This window comes from Podarcis bocagei (assembly GCF_964188305.1).
Source record: "Podarcis bocagei genome assembly, chromosome: 17".
Classification (NCBI taxonomy): Eukaryota; Metazoa; Chordata; class Lepidosauria; order Squamata; family Lacertidae; genus Podarcis; species Podarcis bocagei.
The window spans coordinates 5629065-5649739 of record NC_138143.1 but is presented as its reverse complement, the minus strand read 5'-3'; the positions used below and the strand labels follow the sequence as shown (position 1 = coordinate 5649739).

At 48.2% G+C, this 20675-nt stretch overlaps 3 protein-coding genes across 5 annotated transcripts in view; 2 read left to right on the top strand and 1 right to left on the bottom strand.

The window, feature by feature from the left end:
• The window catches only part of ALAS2 (5'-aminolevulinate synthase 2), a 34547-nt gene extending 28717 nt beyond the window's left edge, over positions 1-5830 (top strand). For all 3 annotated transcript variants that reach the window (XM_081175723.1, XM_081175724.1, XM_081175722.1), the window contains exons 10-11: positions 3366-3528; positions 5539-5830. In XM_081175723.1, coding sequence (XP_081031849.1) covers positions 3366-3528; positions 5539-5702 — 327 coding nt within the window. In that variant the 3' untranslated portion in view covers positions 5703-5830. The remainder of the gene's footprint in view (positions 1-3365; positions 3529-5538) is intronic.
• Positions 5831-7737: 1907 nt separating this feature from the next.
• On the bottom strand, positions 7738-16388 carry APEX2 (apurinic/apyrimidinic endodeoxyribonuclease 2). Its single transcript, XM_081175747.1, has 6 exons — positions 16224-16388; positions 13489-13572; positions 12928-13108; positions 11530-11676; positions 10687-10756; positions 7738-8746 (listed from the first exon to the last, which is right to left on the bottom strand). The coding sequence occupies exons 1-6, from the start codon at positions 16342-16344 to the stop codon at positions 7751-7753; spliced, it is 1599 nt and encodes a 532-aa protein (XP_081031873.1). The 5' UTR covers positions 16345-16388; the 3' UTR covers positions 7738-7750.
• A 109-nt stretch (positions 16389-16497) lies between these two features.
• PFKFB1 (6-phosphofructo-2-kinase/fructose-2,6-biphosphatase 1) overlaps positions 16498-20675 on the top strand; it is a 31481-nt gene continuing 27303 nt past the window's right edge. Inside the window, exon 1 of the mRNA XM_081175753.1 lies at positions 16498-17289. Within this exon, the coding sequence (XP_081031879.1) occupies positions 17250-17289 (40 nt within the window). The 5' untranslated portion in view covers positions 16498-17249. The remainder of the gene's footprint in view (positions 17290-20675) is intronic.

Here is a 20675-nt window from a genome sequence, read left to right as displayed (position 1 = left end):
GTCCGTGCACACTTGCACCTTATGTTGTGCACCAATTAGCAGGTGCCTCCATTTCCGGAAAGCCTCATGAATAGCAAGAAGTTCCCGGTCGTACACCGTGTAGTTCCTCTCGGATTTGTTCAGCTTTCGCGAAAAGAAGGCACACGGTCGCCACTCTGACTCCTCCTTCCCCGACTGCAGAAGAAGCACCGCCCCTATGGCTCTGTCAGATGCGTCTGTTTCGACCCTCAGCTTCTTTTGTAAGTCCACATGCAGAAGTTGTTCTTCCGAGGCGAAGGCCCTCTTCAGTTCCTCAAACGCTCGCTCCGCCTCCGCCGTCCATACAAACTTCTTTTTACTGCTGAGACAGTCCGTAATGGGCGCCGTCAGGTGGGCGAAGTTTCGGATGAACTTACGATAAAAGTTTCCAAACCCTAGGAACCTCTGCACATCCTTCTTGGTTTTGGGTGTTTTCCAGTCCAGCACTGCCTGCACCTTACCGGGATCCATGGCCAATCCCTTGTCTGACAGGCGGTACCCCAGGAATTCCACCTCCTTGGTATGAAACTGACACTTCTCCAGTTTCACCCACAGCCTGTTGGCTTGCAGCCTGCTCAACACTTCTCTGACGTCTCTCACATGTTGCTCCTCATTCTCCGAATACACCAACACATCATCTAGGAAGGCAACGCAATTCTTGTAGAGCAAAGGACCCAGTACGTGGTTCATAAAAGATTGAAAGCACGCTGAGCCTGCTTGTAATCCAAAAGGCATAACGAGATATTCAAATGCCCCCAAAGGGGTAAACATGGTGGTTTTCCATTCATCCCCTTTCCTTATACGTATCAGGTTGTACGCCCCCCTTAGATCCAGCTTTGTAAAAATCTTTCCCTTCCTCACCCTGGTCAAAATATCATCAATCCTGGGCATAGGGAAAGTCACTGGTTCAGTCACTGCATTTAACCTCCTAAAATCACATACAAGTCTCGGCTTGTCCGTGTGCTTTTTATCCACAAAAAACACTGGGCTACCCCCCGCTGCTTTGGACTCTCTGATGAAGCCCCTCTTCAGGTTCTTGTCAATAAATTCTCGCAACTCCTGCATTTCTCTGTCTGACATGGCATACAACTTGCCCACAGGAAGCTGTGCTCCAGGGAGTAGATTGATCTGGCAATCAAAGGGCCTATGAGGGGGTAGTTGGTCAGCTTCCTTCTCGCTGAACACGTCGCTGAGATCTGCATACTGTGGTGGTACCTTCACCTTCTCCATTACTTCTGTCCCTGCTAGGGTGGCTTGGGCCCCTGCTGAACCCTTTTCCCCTTTGCAGTGTTCTAAGCAATGTGCTGAACCAAAGGAAACCACTCTTTGATGCCAGCCCACCAGCGGATCATGTAGCGCTAGCCAGCTCATTCCCAAAATAATGGGAGCGCCTCCCAAGGTGGCCACATTAAACGCTATCAGTTCTGTGTGCCTTGCCACCCTCATTATCATTGGGACGGTCTGCAAGCTGACTCCTCCCCCCAACAACTCCCTGCCATCGATCGTGGTCACCTGCAGGGGGTTGCTTAAAGGGATCGTCTGTATCTGGTGTTCAGCAGCAAACTCCTTGCTCATAAAATTGCAGGAGCTGCCTGAGTCCAACAGCGCCTTTATTTTTAGGGGGTGTCCATTTTGCAGCTCTAGCGACACATCAATAACTAGAGCAGGTTGAGGAGCTTCTGGCACAGGCACTTTCACTGCTCTTTGGCCTGGCTGCAGTGCCCCGACTGTGGCAACCAGGCGTTGGCTTTTACCTGCTCCGTTTCTCCCTGCTCTCCTCCCTCAACAGCTCCCACCATCCCTTGCCATTCCTTCCTCTGGGGGCAGACTCTGGCAAAGTGGCCTGGCTGTTGGCAGAGATAGCATTTCCGGGCGCCTTTTCCCTCCTTCTTAACCCCCTCACTGGGTTTTGAAAATGCGCGCGCGCGCGCTGTTCCGATTTCCATCGGCTCTGCCGGCGGGAAAGCTGGCTCAGGAATGTCTGGAATGCGGAACTCCTTCCAACGTTCCCCTCTCCCTTCCCGCCTCTCCAAGGCTCTTGCCTCCTGACGCGCTCCTATGGTCAGCGCAGATTTGGTCAGCTGATCCATAGACACCGCCCTGGGGCTCCGGGACAGCTCGTCTTTCACAGCCGAAGAAAGACCTTCTTCAAATAGCATCTGAATAGGTGCCGCCGATAAATCCCAACCCAGTCTGTGAATCAGCATGGTAAACTCAGTCCAGTACTCACGGACAGATCGGCTTCCCTGCTTGCAAGCCATTAGCTGTCTGCGCACCACCCCTTCCTCAATATCGCTGGAAAACATGATATCCATTGCTCTAAAGAACTTCATCGTGTCCTTTAGGACGTCATTGTGCGTTGCCATTAGGGGTCGAACCCAGTCCCGCGCCCCTTTCTCAAGATGCCCAATTACGAAAGCAACTCGCGATTCCTCATCAGGGAACTCATCGAACTGCACATTAATGGCATATTGCATCTCTGTCCTAAAGGCATGGTAATCCTTGGGGTCCCCCCCAAACTTCTGCACCAATCCTGGTACCTTTCTGGGGAACTGAGTGGCTCTCCCCTTCTTGTCTGCATCCTGAGCCCTTCTCTCCTCAAGCCTCGCCGTCTGCAGCGCAAGTTGGACTTCCAACGCTCGGTACCTTTCTTCCAAGCTTGGACCAGCGCCAACTCCTGCTCCTCCGGTTCCGGCTGGTTCGCTCATGATGCTTTCTCCTGCACAGGCAGCGTACAGAGACTGTCAGACTGCTGTAATGGGATGATTAGCTGCTTGTGCGTAAAATCGTGCTCCCTCAGAGTTTGTGCGACTCCACAAACCTCTGTGTGTGACAGAGCTCCACAAACATGTCTGCTCTTAGTCACTCGTAGAGTCTGACAGTGGCTGTCTGCGGAAGCGTTTCCAGCAAAGAAGCTCCTTAACGGAAACGCGTCTCCTGGACTCACGGCGTGACAGTTTCCGGCGAGGTGTGGGTCTCCCTATGGGAGACTCAGATACCTCCCCACTGTTCTCGCTGGAAGCGTCTCTGAGCCCTCCCTCCTGCTCGCATTCCCTCAGAGATCCACTCCTCCCCCTGCTGGTTCCTGCCTCAGCTGTTGAGTCTCTTTCTTCCTCCCTGAGACCCTCCACCGCCTGATGCTCCGATGGCAGTTCCCTGACAGCTACATTCATAGCGCTTTACAAAAGTGTAAAAGGACTCCCTCCGGTTCTATTTAAATCAAAGGGACTTAACGGTGCTGATTTTTTGGCTGGGTCATTGACAGCTACAAAAGGCAGGATGGGAGGAACAAGGAACTAGACCTCTGACTTCACTCTCTTAGCAATGTATGGTTCTCTCCTCCACAGGTTGGAGACGCAGCCCTGAATTCTCACCTCTGTGACCTGCTTCTGGCTGAATACAACATCTACGTCCAAGCCATCAATTACCCGACTGTGCCTCGGGGGGAGGAGCTGCTGCGGCTGGCCCCCTCGCCCCATCACACGCCACCCATGATGAATTACTTTGTGGGTGAGTCACCAGGACCACATGATCTAGTTGGGACCGTGTTTCCCTGTAACCACTGCGTGGTTCTAGAGTTGCAAACTCTAATAATGGTAGGCTTACAAACATGCAGTTAGGAGTTGTAAAAAGAAAACCCTGTTTGCTACTTTTTAATCCTTCTCCAGAAAATGAAGCCGTTAACATAGAAATGGAGGTTGTGGCCTCATTCGTACATAATGCTAAGCCATGGTTGAGGACCTGCAGCTGTGAATAAACTGGGAAGCATCTGCTTCTGCTTTCAAATAACTATGGTTTGGTCAAAAAGCCAGAATTATAAACCAGTTTACAGGTGGCTCCTTTGGACAAACCATAGTTAAAACTAACTGAAGTTTGTCTTGACTTGCATGTAGCAACAAACTGTGGTTTGTTGAAGACAGAAGCAAAGGCATCTTCACGTCTTCACACCTGCATGCTACAGGAGAGGGGAGCACATCAGCTTAAGGCTCCTTTGCATAGCACCGAACCAGCTGTCCTCCAGATGGCACAGTCTATGTATTGGGTTTCTTAGGAGTTTTACTCCTGTGCCAGGTTGGCATTTGCCTCTTCTCCCATTGGATCAAGGGAATGGTCAGTGAAGACTCCCCTTTGAAGAAAGGTTGCAGCATTTGGGACTTTTGGGCTTGCCGATCAGAAGGTTGGCGATTCGAATCCCCGCGATGGGATGAGCTCCCGTTGCTCAGTCCCAGCTACTGCCAACCTAGCAGTCAGAAAGCACACCAAAAAGTGCAAGTAAATAGGTACTGCTCTGGTGGGAAGGTAAGTGGCGCTTCCGTGCGCTGCTCTGGTTTCAGTGTTCTGTTGTGCCAGCAGCGGCTTAGTCATGCTGGCCACATGACCCGGAAAAACTCTCTGCAGACAAACGCTGGCTCCCTCAGCCTGTAAAGTGAGATGAGCGCCACAACCCCAGAGTCGTCTGTGACTGCACTTAACTGTCAGGGATCCTTTACCTTTTTAGTTTTGGGAAAAGGCGAGTAAGAGGCAACGTAATAGAAGATTACAAAATTATGCCTGGCAAGGAGAAAGTGGAGAGATAAAAGCTGTTATCCCTCTCCTAACACTAGAGCTTGTGGACATTCAGTGAAGCTGAATGTTGGAAGATCTAGGACAGATAAACGAAAGCACTTCTTTACACTATGCATAGTCAAAGTCTCCCAGGAAGTGATGGCCACCAACTTGGATGGCCTTAAAAGAGGATTATACATATTTATGGAGGAGGAAAGGGCTACCAGTGGCCACTAGCCATGATGGCTATGCTCTCTCTACCTCTGCAGCTGGAGGCAGCAATGCTTCTGAATACCTATTGCTGGAAACTGCAGGAGGGAAGAGGGCTTTTGCTTGCAGGCTAATAGTAATAGTAATTTATTATTTGCATCCCGCCCATCTGGCTGGGTTTCCCCAGCCACTCTGGGCAGTTTCCAACAAAGATTAAGAATACATTAAAATGTCACACATTAAAAACTTCCCTGAACAGGGCTGCCTTCAGATGTCTTCTAATGTCAGGTAGACGTTTATCTCTTTAATATCTGCTGGGAGGGCGTTCCACAGGGCGGGTGCCACTACCGAGAAGGCCCTCTGCCTGGTTCCCTGTAGCTTTGCTTCTCGCAGGGAGGGAACCGCCAGAAGGCCCTCAGCGCTGGACCTCAGTGTCCGGGTAGAACGATGGGGGTGGAGATGCTCCTTCAGGCATCTGGTTGGCAACTGTGAGAATGGGGTGCTGGACTAGACTGGCTTTTGGCCTGATCCATCTGGCTATTCTTAGGTTCCTCTGGATTTTAACAGGGCCACAGACTCCTCTTCAGAAACAATAGTTCAACAGCTCCAGGGGCATTGGCCCACAAGCCCCAGCTGCTGCTTAGCACAGAAACCACCAATCAGCTGCCCATTATTCAACTCAGCAAATAATAATAATAATAATGAAATTTGAAATTTGCATGGCTTGGCTACATTTAACGCCTTCTTCTTCCATTCCCTCTCCAGAGAAGCTCCTGGCAGCCTGGCAGGAGGTAGGGCTGCCTCTGCAGGCCGCAGTCTCCCCTGAGTGCAACTTCTGCCGCCGCCCGCTGCATTTTGCCCTCATGAGCGAGTGGGAGAGGGATTACTTCGGGAACATGGGGCCCCGCTACATCACTCTTTGCGCCTGAAGAACCGGCCTCTGCACACGCACACACACACGCACACACACACACAACCTTACAAGAAACAGGATGTCAACACTGACACTGCCAAATGGAAAGAGGGTATCCGAGTGTAATAAAAATCTCCCACTTTGTCTGCTGTGTCTCTTTCACTGCCTCCCACATTCATGGAATTTAAGTATCCAAATGGGCAGGGCTTCTCTAGGTGGCAAGCAGAACAGGGGAAGGCACAGGCCTCTGCTTGCCACAGGGGTGGGGAACAGAAAGCCAAGGGACTGAATGCGGCCCTCCAATCCTATCGGCTCCCCAGGCCATACTCTCCACCAGCCCTGCTCTTCACCTTCTTTGAGTATTTTTTTACTGAATGGAACATGTCCTTGAAGTCTCTTGCTCATCTGCAGACTTACACCAAGAACAGAGGAATAGGAATTTGTTTTCAGCACCAAAGTTGAGCTCAACATTCTTTCCATTCCAGGGTTCCTCCTAAGATTTTGTTCTTGTTTGAATTTCAATAGCCTAATGTAGAAGAGGGGGGGGGACGCCCTTTGGTTGATGCTACCAAACTGGGAGTCAGAAATCTTTGCTGATTTACTACAAAATTTCCAGGAATCTCCAGATAAGCTCCTAATCTACCTCCTACCCATACCTGACATAGGGTTTGTCCACACTTACCTTTTGCCCTGTGCTTTCTAGGCACAGGTTTGCACTTTCCTGGCCCATGTCTGAGTGTTCCCCCCAACCCCTAGCCATTTTCCTTGAGAAACCCATTTTTTAACCACTGAATTGGAGCAAATGGCAATTCAGTTTTTTCCCTTTAAGGCATAATGCTAGTAGTACCAGGGATGGTCAGCAGAGGGCTCCACTTTCCCTAAGCACACACCCTGAAACCCATGGAAAGGGGAAAGTTCCATGTCTTGCAATCCAAATGACAGCCAGCAGGGATTTTCATGCATTATTCCCAGATAGAAAAGCAAGACGCACCTTTTTGCCCCAAGGCAATCCTGTACAGGCAATATGAACTCAGTTGTGCTAATCTGCAAAACCTGGGCTTAATCCCTTGGTCACCACAATAGCTGAAGCACCCAGGGCAGTTTATGCCACAGGGATCAGGAGCATAGCTGTCAACTTTCAGATTTGAAAATAAGGGATCAGCAGCCTCACCTGTCCCAGGGACAGTCTACGGGACATCTTAGAATCCGGGATAGCAGCAGGAAACAGTGCTGGATTAAGGGAATTTCCCGCAAAAAAAAGGGACGGTTGACAGCTATGATCAGGAGTGCCATAACAGCACCGCCATTCCTCAGAACCAGAACTTTAACTCCTGGTTCAGCATCACCCAACTCTCTTTTCAGAGAACATAAGAAATCCAACTTCCCCTGTTCCCACAGAGCAAACGTTTAGGGTTTTTTTCCCCAACATCTTTATTTTATCAAAAGTAAAAAAAATAAGATCCCCCCTGCCCCAAATAAGGATTAATCACCTCCCAGCAATTGCATCACTGTTATTACAGGGGTTTGTGGGGAGGGCAGTTAAGGGGAAAGAGCAACTTGCTGCAAGAGCACCATTTAAGAGCACTTCTCCACCCAATGTTAGAGAGAGCCTAACTGCAGGTTTGATGTGCATGAATCCAGAAAATGCTCATCACAAGTCAGGGTAGTCTGTGTGTGTATTCCCAAAGCTTGTGTTAGTCCTAGCACGTAAAACTGTCAATTTAATAATAAAACCAATTATTTCTTCCTCTTTAAACAACGTTCCTATCTGCAGGGTCTGGCATCAAAGACCTCAAAACTCCCAACGTGCTCTGGTACAAAAGTTAAGTTTCTACTGGCACAGCCCAAAAAGATCCCATGGAAACTTTGGGCCTGACCTCTTTGACATCTGGCATGAGCTGGGCATCCTGCAGCCTAGGCCTCTCTCTGCCACAGAGGCTGCCTTCCCCTCTCTTCTTAGGCAGCGAGACATCCAGGATACTTTCCATTAGAAACCAACCCCTTCTTTTCCACTTAGGGGTCACTGCGCGTCTAACGTCCTCTCATTCCACTTGTCCTCTCAATTCAAGGATTCCCCCGACTGGCCCACAGGAAGAAGTCACAGCGGGAGCGGGGATCTGACGGCTTCCCCAGAGGCCGGGCGCAGACGTAAAAGCGCCGCCCGGAGTTTGGTCCTGGCTTCTTCACTGTCCGCAGGACACAGGGCTCTCCATGGGCCTTGCAGTGAGGCGGGCGAGCAGGGCCTGGCAGCAGGGACTTCCACAGGGCAGCGGACTGGTTTGAACTAGAGGGGACCGAGCCTTTCCCACAATCCAGAGCTTCTCCATTGGCCATGCCCAGAGTGGGCTCCTCTCTCAAACTCCCAGTGCATAGCTGGGTCCCACCAGCAACTTCCTCCACCCCATGCTCAACAGTGATCCTTCCAGAAGCGTCAAGAGGAAGTTCCACCCCAGAATCTTCTGCTGTCCTCGTTTTCATTACCGACTGATGGTTGGCACTGTCGGTGGTGGCCCTAGGCCTGCCGTTTCCAGCTTTGAAGAAGCTTCGCAAATCTCCTTGCCCCTTCTGTGGTGGACCCACCCGTCTCTTCTTGGAACCCCCCGCAACATTTGGTTCCCTCCCGCCCCTTTTTTGCCCCCTCTCCTCTGGCAGGCTGGTCCGCTCCACTTTCACGAGGAAGCGGCTGAGCTTCTGCTGGGTGCCAGCAAACTCAGGCAGGAAGCGGGTGCAGAGGGGTGGGCAGCGGGGCGCCCCCAGGCAGACGCTCCTAAGCGCCACCCGCACAGGGCAGTGGTCGGAGCCAAAGACGTCTGGCATGAGCTGGGCATCCTGCAGCTCTAACAATGCTAGCGCACGATCAGCCAGGATATAGTCAATGCGGGTGCCGTAGTTGAGCTGCCGGGACCCGGTTACGTTGCACCAGCAAGTGTAGGCATCAGTCTGACCAGGGTGCAGAAAACGGAACGTGTCAACAAAGCATTTCCCATCCTGGGAATCCTTGTCTGGCTCCCACAGGAAACTGTCCAGCCAGCGGCGCCCGGGATGCTCCTGAAAGGATTCCTGCAGGTGACAGTGGTGGAAGCGTTAAGTGCTAATAATAATAATAATAATAATAATAATAATAATAATAATAATAATACATTTTTATTTATACCCCGCCCTCCCCAGCCAAGACCGGGCTCAGAGCAGCTAACAACCAATAATAAAAACAAGTTGATTAAAATACAATTTAAAAAAGATTAAAATACAACATTAAAACATTAGGATGCAGCCACTTCACAAATTAAGATTTCCGTAGTGCTTTCAAATGCTGTCTATGCATTGGTTTCTTGTAACCCTTGCATCAAGGGATGTGGGTGGCGCTGTGGGTTAAACCACAGAGCCTAGGACTAGCCGATCAGAAGTTCGGCAGTTCGAATCCCTGCGATGGGGTGAGCTCCTGTTGCTCGGTCCCTGCTCCTGCCAACATAGCAGTTCAAAAGCACATCAAAGTGCAAGTAGATAAATAGGTACCGCTCTGACAGGAAGGTAAATGGCGTTTCCGTGAGTTGCTCTGCTTCACCAGAAGCGGCTTAGTCATGCTGGCCACATGACCTGGAAGCTGTACGGCAGCTCCCTCGGCCAATAAAGCGAGATGAGCGCCACAACCCCAGAGTCAGTCATGACTGGACCTAACGGTCAGGGGTCCCTTTACCTTTACCTTTAACCCTTGCATCATCCTGAAACACAGGGGCAACTAACCTGCAGCCCTGCAGATGTCATTGGACAACGACCCCAACTCTGGCCATGCCTATTTATTAATTTAGTTAAAGTATGTATATACTGTTTTTCATCAGAAAATATCGCAAATTGGTTTGCAAGTAAGAGTATGTAAAACAAAAATTAAAGTGTACCCGAAGAAGCGTCTCCACCCCCAGCCAGATGGAAGGGGTATAAATAATAAAATTATTATTTTTATTATTATTCTGTGATAAATGAAGCATCCAGCTCCACAACACAGAACTCCACTCGCTCAATATCCAAAACTATTAAGCCAGTGCACTGTAATGGTTAGAGCAGGGGTCAGCAAACATTTTCAGCAGGGGGCCAGTCCGCTTTCCCTCAGACCTTGTGGAGGGCCGGACTATATTTTGGGGAAAAAGAAGAACGAATTCCTATACCCCACAAATAACCCAAAGATGCATTTTAAATAAAAGGACACATTCTACTCATGTAAAAACGTTGATTCCCGGAACATCCGTGGGTCAGATTTAGAAGGCAACTGGGCCAGATCCAGCCCCCTGGCCTTAGTTTGCCTACCCGTGGGTTAGTGTTGGACTATGACCTGGGAGACCAGGGTTCGAATCCCCACTCAGCCATGAAGCTCACTGGGAGATCTTGGGCCATCTCTTAGCCTAACCTACCTCACAGGGTTGTTGTGAGGATGGAATGGGGAGGGGGAGAACCACATACCCCACCTTGAGCTCCTTGGAAGAAAAGGTGGCATATAAATGCAATAAGCAAATAATAAAATAAACTATTAACACATCTGTAGCTCAAATCACCCTACCCCGGCCCACGTTCACATACTCCCCACCTTCACAGCCTGGGGTGGGTGAGGGAATCTGTCTCACTGTTCCTCACCCTCTAAGTCACCTTGCGGACTTCATGGTCCCCAAACACGTTGGGAAGGGCTGGGCTCAGTGGCAAAGCTTCTGCTTTGCATGCAGAAGGGTCCCAGACTCAACCCCCAACATCTCAAGGAAGGTTGGGCTGGGAAGGTCTCCGTCTGAATGCCCTCAGTCTGAAACCAGAGCCGCAGCCACCAGTCAGTGATGAAAATGCTGGACCAGATGGAGCAAGGATCTGACTCAGAGTAAGGCAGCTTCCTATGTGTCAGGACTCCCCACCCCACCCTGTGCATGCCTATGAGAAACAGATTTCTTGCCGCTGCAGCAGCACTGCCAGGCCCTGTGCTGTAGAGAGTAAAGGCAGCTGCATAAAGTGGGCAGCTTGCTCACCAGATCTCCCGGGTCACAGTGGTCAATAGGCTTGTGTGCTGTGTTGATGTCCCCCAGGATGACCACATGGCTAGACGGAGAGAGGAAATGTGCATGAGTCACAAGGCAAAGAGGCAAGACGGCGAGACCCCATTCATCCCAACAGTCCTGACTCCATCGGAGAAGGTCGGTGGATTGGAAGCTGGCTTAGACAGGGAAGGGATAACGGCTGAGGCAATGAAATATCATCAGCATCGTTCATATAGGGCTCTTTGACTTTCTCAAGGTTCCTCACATGTATTTGCAGCAGTTCTTACAGCAGTCACGTATGGCACAGCTCAGTATTCTTCCCATGTTGGAGATAAGGGTGGAGGTAAAGACAACAGTGACTGGACCCAGGGGTAGCTGATTTGCTGACTTCCAGCTGTTGCTGGACTAGATCACCCCTGACCATTTGCCAGGCTGGCTGGAGCTGGAGTTTCAGTGACTTCTTGAGGACACCACATTGGCTACCCCTCTGGAGAATAGCCGACTGAGTTTGGGGCACTCATCTGTGTGCCCCAAACTTCACCAGGAGCTTCACAGCTTGGTCCTTTTCAACAGTGTGATCTCATGCAAACTTAACTAGGGCATCCTTTGCATGCTTGCTCTGGAATAAGTAGAACTGAACTCAGTGGGGCTCACTGACGTGGCTCCCTCCAGCTGTTTTGCTCTAACTAATCCACCAGTGTTGGCTGTGGCTGATGGGAGTTGGAGTCCAAAACACTGGAAAGGAATCAGAGCACCAAAGGCTTGACTAGGGAGTAAGCTCCAGAATAAGCATGTCTAGGACTGCACTGAGCCAACGAGAGGAGTGACACATACCCTCCAGCTCTGAGAAGTGCCTCGGCCCGAGCTTGCAAGAGATGATAGAAACGCAGCTTGAAGTCCCCACGCTCTGGCTTTTCAGGGTCTGCCCGAGGGCAGTACACATTGATGACTGTCAGCGTGGTCTCCTGCTGTTCTGAAGTGCTGCAGTGAAAGGACAAAGCACATCATTGCTGTCACACCTCAGTTACTAATGGCTCATAGAATCATAGAATCATAGAATCATAGAGTTGGAAGAGACCACAAGGGCCATCGAGTCCAACCCCCTGCCAAGCAGGAAACACCATCAGAGCACTCCTGACGTATGGTTGTCAAGCCTCTGCTTAAAGACCTCCAAAGAAGGAGACTCCACCACACTCCTTGGCAGCAAATTCCACTGTCGAACAGCTCTTACTGTCAGGAAGTTCTTCCTAATGTTTAGGTGGAATCTTCTTTCTTGTAGTTTGGATCCATTGCTCCGTGATTCATGGATTCATGGCTAAAGCTCCCTGATTCATGGCTGGCTAGGACAGCTACAGACACAGACCCATTAACATCTTCACAACAGGTTTAGGAAAATCCACTATCAAGGCTGAGGATGCTCAGGAAATTCCATGTGTTAAAATGGAAAGAACACTCAGCAATCAGCAATCTGCTCCTAAAGGGTTGGAAACATTCTGCATACTTCTAAAAATATTTATGGCTGCAGTGCTATCAGTGTGGCATTCATTCTGTCCCAGCTCCTGCCAACCTAACAGTTTGAAAGCACACCAGCATGAGTAGATAAACAGGTACCACTGCGGCAGGAAGGTACATAGCGTTTTCATGTGCTCTGGCACTTGTCAGTGTCCTGTTGCGTCAGAAGCTGTTTATTCATGCTGGTCACATGGCCCAGAAAGTTGTCTGAGGACATACGCTGACTCCCTCGACCTGAAGTGGGATGAGCGCCACACCCCATAGTCAAGCTTGACTGGACTTAACCGCCCAGGGGTCCTTCAACTTTACCTACCTGAATGTGTAACCCAGCATGTGATGCAAAATTGCAAAAAATCTCAATTTTGCTTCAAATTAAAAGGAAAGCATTTAGCCCTCTTAGCTGGCCAGGAAAATCTGAGAAATCCTGGAAACTTGTTCTCTCTTACACACACATTCTTTTCAACTCTCCTTGATAACAACCCTGTAAAGTTGTTATATTTATTATTGTTGTTATTAGCCAGGATCACAAATGGAGAGTTGAGAGCAAGGTGATAGGCCCTGTAATAAATTTATCCTTGAGGGTTAGATCTGAGTTGGGCATTTCTTGGCTCACACTCTTAAGACCACAATTTTCTCAACTACAACAGCTGTCAGTTACCAAGCATTGTCATTGGCTCACAGCTCTGCAGACCCTCCCACCCCACCCCTTCCTGTTCCTACCGAATACGGTGACGTGTGATCACAGCCCGGCCCTCACTGTCCAATGCCTGTAGCTCCTCAGTTGTGAAGCCCTCTGTCTCTCCATAAGAACCAACTGCGCCATCGTGCTTAGCAAACAGCCCAGACAGGCCTTCTTCAGCTGCCTCTGGGGTGGCACTGACCTTGCAGAACGTTGCAACACCTGGAAGACAAGGAGAGACTGAAAGTCTGTTCTGGGCTCTCACAGTGGGCTATAAAGCTACCTATTTGATCCAAGATACAAGAGAAAGAAACAAATTGAAACCTCTGTATCTTACAGAGGTAAGGCACACCACTTTGTACATCACTTTGTGGGGTTTATAAAAAAAATCAAGTGGTATGCAAATTATATGCAATAAAATAAAATAAATAATGGTGGTTTGATTGGCGGTAAAAAGCAGGAGATATTTTTCAGGCAGGGAGGCAAATCAATGCCATCTGAAAGTGACAGATGAAGTCACCACTTAAGACACAGCTACAGGAGTATGCTGAGACATTGGCAACCTGAGAGGTGGCTGATCCCCTTTGCTACTGTCCACTAACCTGAATAGCCATTGCGGGTGCGACTGAAGCTGAAATAAGAGTTATAGCCGTCCACTATTGCCAGTGGCTCCTCCAGCAGGTCCCCTGAGAACAAAACAGAATTTGGAAAGCCATCAGGCTGGAGACGTGGCATCAGAAAACCATTTTTAAAAAATTTCACCCTCTTTGCTGTTGTTGTCTTTTTTCTAACGTGCAAAAGGTTACAGGTTTGCCCAGCAATGTGGTCACAGCAATGCAGGTTCACTCAGCAATGTAGCTTATCCAGATTTTTTGCAAGGGGGGGCAGGATTTTTAATAGATGTCTTCCACCAACACTGTAAAAGATTTGTCCCTTCCTCTCTTTTGACTCCTCACTCTCCCTTGCTTTACTCCTAGAGCAGAGGTGGAGGAATCTGCAGCCACCCAGGTGTTGTTGGACTGCAACTCCCATCAGCCCCAGCCAGCCTAAATCAATGGTCAGGGATTAATGGAACTGTAGTCCAACCACATGGGAGGGCCAAAGGTTCCTCATCCTAATCCTAGGTAAAGGGTACCCCTTTCCCAAATGTTTCTCTCAAGGGGGGAAATATATCTCACCATGTTTGCCTCTCATCTGTACTTGGCACTGCCTTTCCCACCTGTAAATGTTGGAGGGGTGTCAGACACGTCTCTTTAACCCATTCTGCTACCTGTCCCACACCCAATTTCAGGTTACCAAAACACAACTGTATGACGAAAGTAGGGTCAAGTGCCCAACTTTGAGCAATCTTGCTTTTGATAATGAAACTAGGAAACTCCACCATGACCCCTTGAGAGTTGGGGGCAGGTGGGAAAAGGCACGTGATTCTGCCTTACACCAAAATACAGTTTCTCTACTCATCATGGATGGAGGAAAAAAATTAATGGGTGCTAATTCTACTTGTGACGTTTATCTCACCTTATGCACTTGTAAGGTCCTTGGGGCAGGGACCCCATCTCTTTATCTGCCACAGACCCTATGTTTTTTTGTTTGTTTGCTAGACCAATGCCAGTTGCTTCCTTGTAAGTCAATAATGGGAATCCAGTGGTACTGCTGTAGATGTTGCTGGACCCATCACCCCTGACCTCTGGCTGTGCTACCTACCTGGGGCTAACAGTTGTAGCTCTTATTAATATTTATTAAACTTATATACCACCCTTCATCCGAAGGGTGAAGATCTCAGGCTAGTTAACAAAGAACACATAACGTAACAGCAGATCATGTTACATATGAGGTAATTTTTACCTGTTTTACTATTTTAACTTTTGTAGCTTTTAAAGTAGGGTTGTAAATTTGTCTTTACTGTTATCTTTTTTTGTAAACTGCTATGAGGGTTTTTTACAGTCCTGTAAAGTGGTATAGCAATTTCACGAAATAAATAAAGGAAAAATTAAAAGCAATACCTCGCCTACAACTGAAAAACAACAGCAACGCCATCATCTAGAGCAGGTACATCAGATTAATGAATTGTTTAAGATAGATAGGAAAAATGGCTTTGCAGAACAAACACCTCAGTTTACCAAATACTTATTAGATACAAATATAAAAGTATTATCAAAAACGTACAAACTGCTGTTGGAATGGGAAACTAAAGAGGAATTTGTGAAATCGAGCATGATTAGGTGGGCACAAGATGTGGCTCACAATATTGACTATGAATTATGGGAAAAGTTGTGGAAAAGAAATATGAATTTTATGGGATGTTATGCGATAAAAGAAAATATGATGAAAATGGCCCACAGATGGTATTTAGCACCCACCAGATTGGCAAAAATGTCTAAAAAAGAAAAAGGTATATGTTTGAAGTGTGGTGGTCCTGTAAAATAATTAAGGAATATTTGGAAATTATATATAATGAATTAAAAAATATACTTAAAAAAAGCTTTCCCAAAACACCCAAGATTTTTCTTTTGAGGATGGTAACAATGGAGGTCAAAAACCCCAAGAGTTTATTACTATACGCTACCACTGCAGCTAGAATATTATTGGCACAAAGGTGGAGAACAAGGAAGAATGGCAGTGAAAAATGTTTGAATATGCTGAATTGGCTGGTCTGATGAACAGCATAAGAGAAAACGAAGATAAGGAATGTAAGGAGGAATGGATAACGTTTATTGACTACTTCAAGAACCAGTATAGACATAGCTTAGCAGGTGTCGTGTAAATCCAGCAGCTGAAATAATAGATAACAAATTGGATGATTTAAAAGATGTGGATTACGCAGAGTAGTAGGAACCAGGAAAAGTGTGGAAGGGAAGTTGTATGCATACATGCTGTATTTGGTACCAGGTTGTAAGTGGGACAGGCGGAGGGGAGGGAACGGGAAGGGGTTAAATATGCTCTCTGTCCCTGTTTTTGAAAATGCAAATTTTTATTTTTATTTTGAAATAGAGCAGTCTTTCCCTACCTCGTGGGGGAGGGCCTCCTACATGTCGTTGGACTACAACTCCCATCATCCCTAGCTAGCAGGACCAGTGGACAGGGATGATGGGAGCTGTAGTCCAACAACAGATGGAGGATTCCCCCCATCTGGTCTGGAGGAACACGCGTTCTCCATCAATGGTTCAGGTCAGAACTACCACCACCCCGCCTGCCAGCCCTCCTCCCCCGCCATGTCATGACATAAACCTTTACAAGGCAGCCGGCGCCAGCTAAGCCGGTTCTGGGCCCTACACGTTCGCCCCCTGCCCTGGACTGCTTATGCACGTGTGAACGCATGTTCCTCGCGTCGACTCACGGGTGACCTTGGTCTCTTGCAGGCAGACGACATCCGCCCCCAGGGAGTCCAGGAGCGGCCTCAACCCCGCAGGTCCCAACCCAGCCCGGAGCCCGTTGACGTTCCAGCTCGCCAGCCTCATCCCCGCCTCAGGGGCGAGGAAAGCGACCGGAAGTCTCTGAGGAACGTCATTTCCGGCCGCCAAGGCGAGGCGTTTGAAAAAGCAGACAGGCCCTCACTTCCGGTTTAGAACGGAAACGCCCGTTGCCGGGGGGGGGAGGAGTAGGAAACGGCGTTCCAATAAAAACAAGCTGTCGTCATTAGTAATATTATATTATATCCCCTCCTTTTTAAGTTGTTGTTGTTTATTAAATTTAACCACCGCCCTTCATCCGAGGTTCACAGGGCGGCTTACTAACATGTTAATAACAAAACCCTCTCCCCGCACAGTATTATTATTCAATATTTGCATCCTGCTCACAACCAAATGTCGAGCTCCAAAGCGGCTCACAAAAATCACAACGCAACAAACGTCGCTGTACTACTCGCCTTTTCGCAGTGCTTTGAAGTGACAGCAAAAGAGGGTTGCTTTGCTCCTCGGGTGTTGGAAGAGGCACCGGATTGATTTTCAAGCGTGTTCCTTTTCAAAGTAAAGAGGCTGAAGTTTCACCAGAGAAAACATAAAAGGCTCTTTTCCCTTTCTGGCTAGCAGAGAGTATTGGGGAAACAAAGAACCGCCTCTCCCTTCTGCAGTAAAAAAAGAAAGATAGAAATAGAGCCAGCCAAATAATTGCCTAAAAACCAGCTTAGCATGATTTGATTTGGGAAGTTATTGCCCTAAATGGGATATCATCAGGCTATTAATTGATAAGCAATCACTAAAGTATTTGCAAAAGAAGTAACCATGGTGGTGTGGTTCAAACGGTCCAGAGAATTTTGCTATGTCAGGAAACTTGAATCTTTACCCCATGGATGGCTGGATAATTCATCCTTCTGTTACGCAGCCCCTGAGGCCAACACCATGAAAATGAAGGCGTTTAAGGCTCCATGGAAGCCACATGTTTTGACTCTGGCTTTCTAATTTCAGGTACATTCAGGAGCAGGCTATCATTACCAAACTCTGTAAGGAGTGCACTCTGTGCAAGCTCATAAGAACATGGTTTAATTGGGCAGTGCAGCTAGCGCTGAACATTGACACCACACTCCAGTGCAGTGTTTCTCAACCAGGGGCCATATGGCCCCCCTGAGGCCTCCAGGATATTTCAAGAGGGCCACAGGTGCAATTATATAATTATAAAAAATTATAAATAAGATATGTTCTATTTACAAACAAAATAGCTACCTTTCTACCGGTAGGACAGGGGGCAACATGAAGAAAACAAGGCTGGAAGGGAGCCATGGTCAGAAAAAAGGTTGAGAAACACTGCTCTAGGGTCCCCAAATGACTGCACACAGAGTGGCAGTGGCATCAGCACCTGGGCCAGTATCATAGCTGTCAACCTTCCCTTTTTTTTGCAGGAAATTCCCTTATTTCAGCACCATTCCCCGCTGCTGCTCGCCACTATCCGGGGTTGTTAGATATCTCGTAGACTGTCTCCGGGACAGATGAGGCTGCTGATCCCTTATTTTCAAATCCGAAAGTTAACAGCTATGCTGCTGATCCCTTATTTTCAAATCTGAAAGTTGACAGCTATGGCCAGTATGGGCATGCCAGAATACACTGGTGCAGCCGCTGGTTGGCACTGTATCTTAAAAAGCAACATAGGAGCTAGCTGGCTGACCAAACAAACATGTACATAGTTACAAATGCTCTAGTTTTTAGTATTATTTGTCATTTAAAATACTGCCTTGTAGCAGGAACCCCCCCACCCCAATCATTCTGTTTGTACAAACTTCACACACACTCACACTCACACACTACATACGCCACATTTCTCTTATGAATTCATAGAAAATCAACCATACATCGGATTTGCACTGTTCCATTTTTATTTTAATATCAAAGGGGGGTGCTTGGTTTCTGGTCAGCCATAATCCCTTCACCATCCCAGCACATCCACAGGAGCCCTGCCCAGTTGCTATGTCAACCCTGATAATCCCAGACAGAAGACAATCAAAAATCACAAAGAACAGTGGATTCACCACAGGCTGAAACAAAGGACAATGATCAGATTTTCCCTCTGGGGGCAGGAAACTGCAAACTCCCCATTGTCACCTGGAAAGTACTCATGGGGAGGGGGAAAGGAGGAACCAGCCGGGTGACAGGACACTCAGGTTACCACCACAACTCCTCCCTCAACCCCTCCTTTCTGTAACGTATGCATGATGTCAACCCCTCCTTTCTGTAATGTATGCATGATGTTTCTGGGGGTGGGCTTGACCTAGAGGAGGGGAATTTCAAAAGTTTTTATAAGGTCTTGCAGCCCATTGTTCTGGGTCTTTCCTCTCTCTTGCTAGTGAGGGAAACACCCTGTTGCAACAGATCAATAAAGGCCAAGCCTACAGGCTGCTGTTTTGCTCCAAGTTATCCTGGTTGGTGTCTTTACTTTTTGTCCAAGAGAGCCCTCAGATTTTTCCGTTAACAGTTGGCGACCGCGACTCAGGGACACTTGGTTCTCCTGTAAAGGTGAGAGGGGAGATAGAAGGGATCGGGCGCCACTGGGCAACCTTAGCCCAGGGATCCTTCTTCCTCTCCCTGCCTCCTCTTTGCGGGCGGTAATCAATCGTCACCAAAAGCTCAACCAGGGGAGCAAAGGCGAGGTCAAGCCGGCTAAAAAGAAAAGGATCCTGAGATTCGCGGGGGACATCTTCGAACGTGAGTATGGTTTGAAGTAAATACATTGGGAGGGGGGTGGAAAAGTAACGACCCCACGACAGCCAGACTTTCCTTCTTTCATTTCTGGCGTAGCCCCTCGGAGTCGGCCGGGTGCGCTCTAACTTTACCCTTTTCTAACCCGATTCTCCCCTTCGGAAAGTTGCCAGGGAGATCGCGGAACTTTACTGTGTGGCGCATACCTCTCGGAGTCGTCTGGGTACGCCAAAACCTTTCTCTTTCTCTCCCCTCAATTTCTTACACGGTGTGTGGCCGGGGAAATTGTGGTACCTTTTGCTGTTTTCCGATGTTCCCCCCCCCGGGGTCGTCCAGGAACATCTTAATCTCTCTATCTCTTTTCTCCCCCGTTTTCCGTCTTGGAATTGAGTCCGGGAAAGCGTGGCTCTTTACTGTTTTCTCTGACATCCCTCTCTCGGAGTCGTCCAGAGGAGTCTTTCAAGTATTCTCTTACTCTCCACCTACCCTAACTCTGCAAATGAAGCTGCCCCTCCTGCCTGGCGACCTTTGTTAGGGATGACCCGGGTATGTGAGAACGCAAGGTCGTTTGCTCCCCTTTCAAAACTTTGTTTTCTCGGACCCCCAATCTGGCACTGCACAGCGCAGGCGTCCAGTAGGGAGCCCAAACTTAGTCTCAAAGGCTAGGCAGGAGGCTGTTGTGGAGGGTAGAAGGGGCGGTTCACGAAGTGGGGCCCCACACTAGGATTAGTCTTGTGAAGCAGCGCTGAGGAAAAGGAATTTTAGTTTTGTGGCTGAAGTTTTCTCGGGCAAGGTGTCCCGTGGCAGACGGGCCAAGGTGTCCCGTGACTGAAACTTTCTCGGGCCAAGGTGTCCCGTGGCAGACGGGCCAAGGTGTCCCGTGACTGAAACTTTCTCGGGCCAAGGTGTCCCGTGGCAGACGGGCCAAGGTGTCCCGTAACTGAAGTTTTCTCGGGCAAGGAGTCCCGTGGCTGAAGTTTGAGTTCATGTATAAGATTTCTTGAAATGAGTTTGAAGCTTGTAGATATGTAGGAATTGTGTTAGTCAAGGGTACTTTGAGTACTGAAAGGATATTTTTTTCTGTCCCCCCTTTCTTTCCCATTGCCTTTCCTCCCTTGTGTGTGTGTTTCCACTCTTTCTGTCTTTAGCGTACTTCGTTAACGAAAAAAAACCCCCAATAATAACATATGAGAGAATGGGAGCTCACTAAACACCCTAGCTGGACTCCTCCTGGCAACAAAGCTTCCATGAAGCCTTTTGCCCCAGAGAGGACTAAAAATAAAAAAAAAATAATAATAAATGAATAAGAGATGTATTCAAAGATTTAGAAATATTTCAAGGGTTTGTATTTACATTGGCCTTGGCATCCACAGACTGTTCTTAAATGCACGTAGTTTTAAATTGCAAGCTTGCTTCAAAATTTTAAATCTAAGGAAGCCATGTTGCGCCTTATCGATCTTAAACAAAACAAAATGGAGAATGGAGTGTGCAAATGTTTGTTATTTGAGAGAGGCTCTAAAAGAGAGTTTCCCTCCCAAGTAGTGAAATCCTGTATACGTGCTACTTGTGTTCTGAAAGGGGGATTACCCCACCTCTTTCTTCTAGTTTTAAGTGAGGAGGGTGATTTTAAGTCTAATGGTAAATGATGTTTGTTGTAACTTTTG

What these genes read in the sequence shown, in the direction of transcription:
- APEX2 (XM_081175747.1), bottom strand. Translation starts at nt 16,344, where the DNA reads ATGAGGCTGGCGAGCTGGAACGTCAACGGGCTCCGGGCTGGGTTGGGA. An exon ending in CACCCGCAATGGCTATTCAG is followed by an intron (nt 13,109 to 13,488) that starts GTTAGTGGACAG and finishes CTTGTCTTCCAG; the next exon opens with GTGTTGCAACGTTCTGCAAG. An exon ending in ACTGTGACCCGGGAGATCTG is followed by an intron (nt 8,747 to 10,686) that starts GTGAGCAAGCTG and finishes TGTCACCTGCAG; the next exon opens with GAATCCTTTCAGGAGCATCC.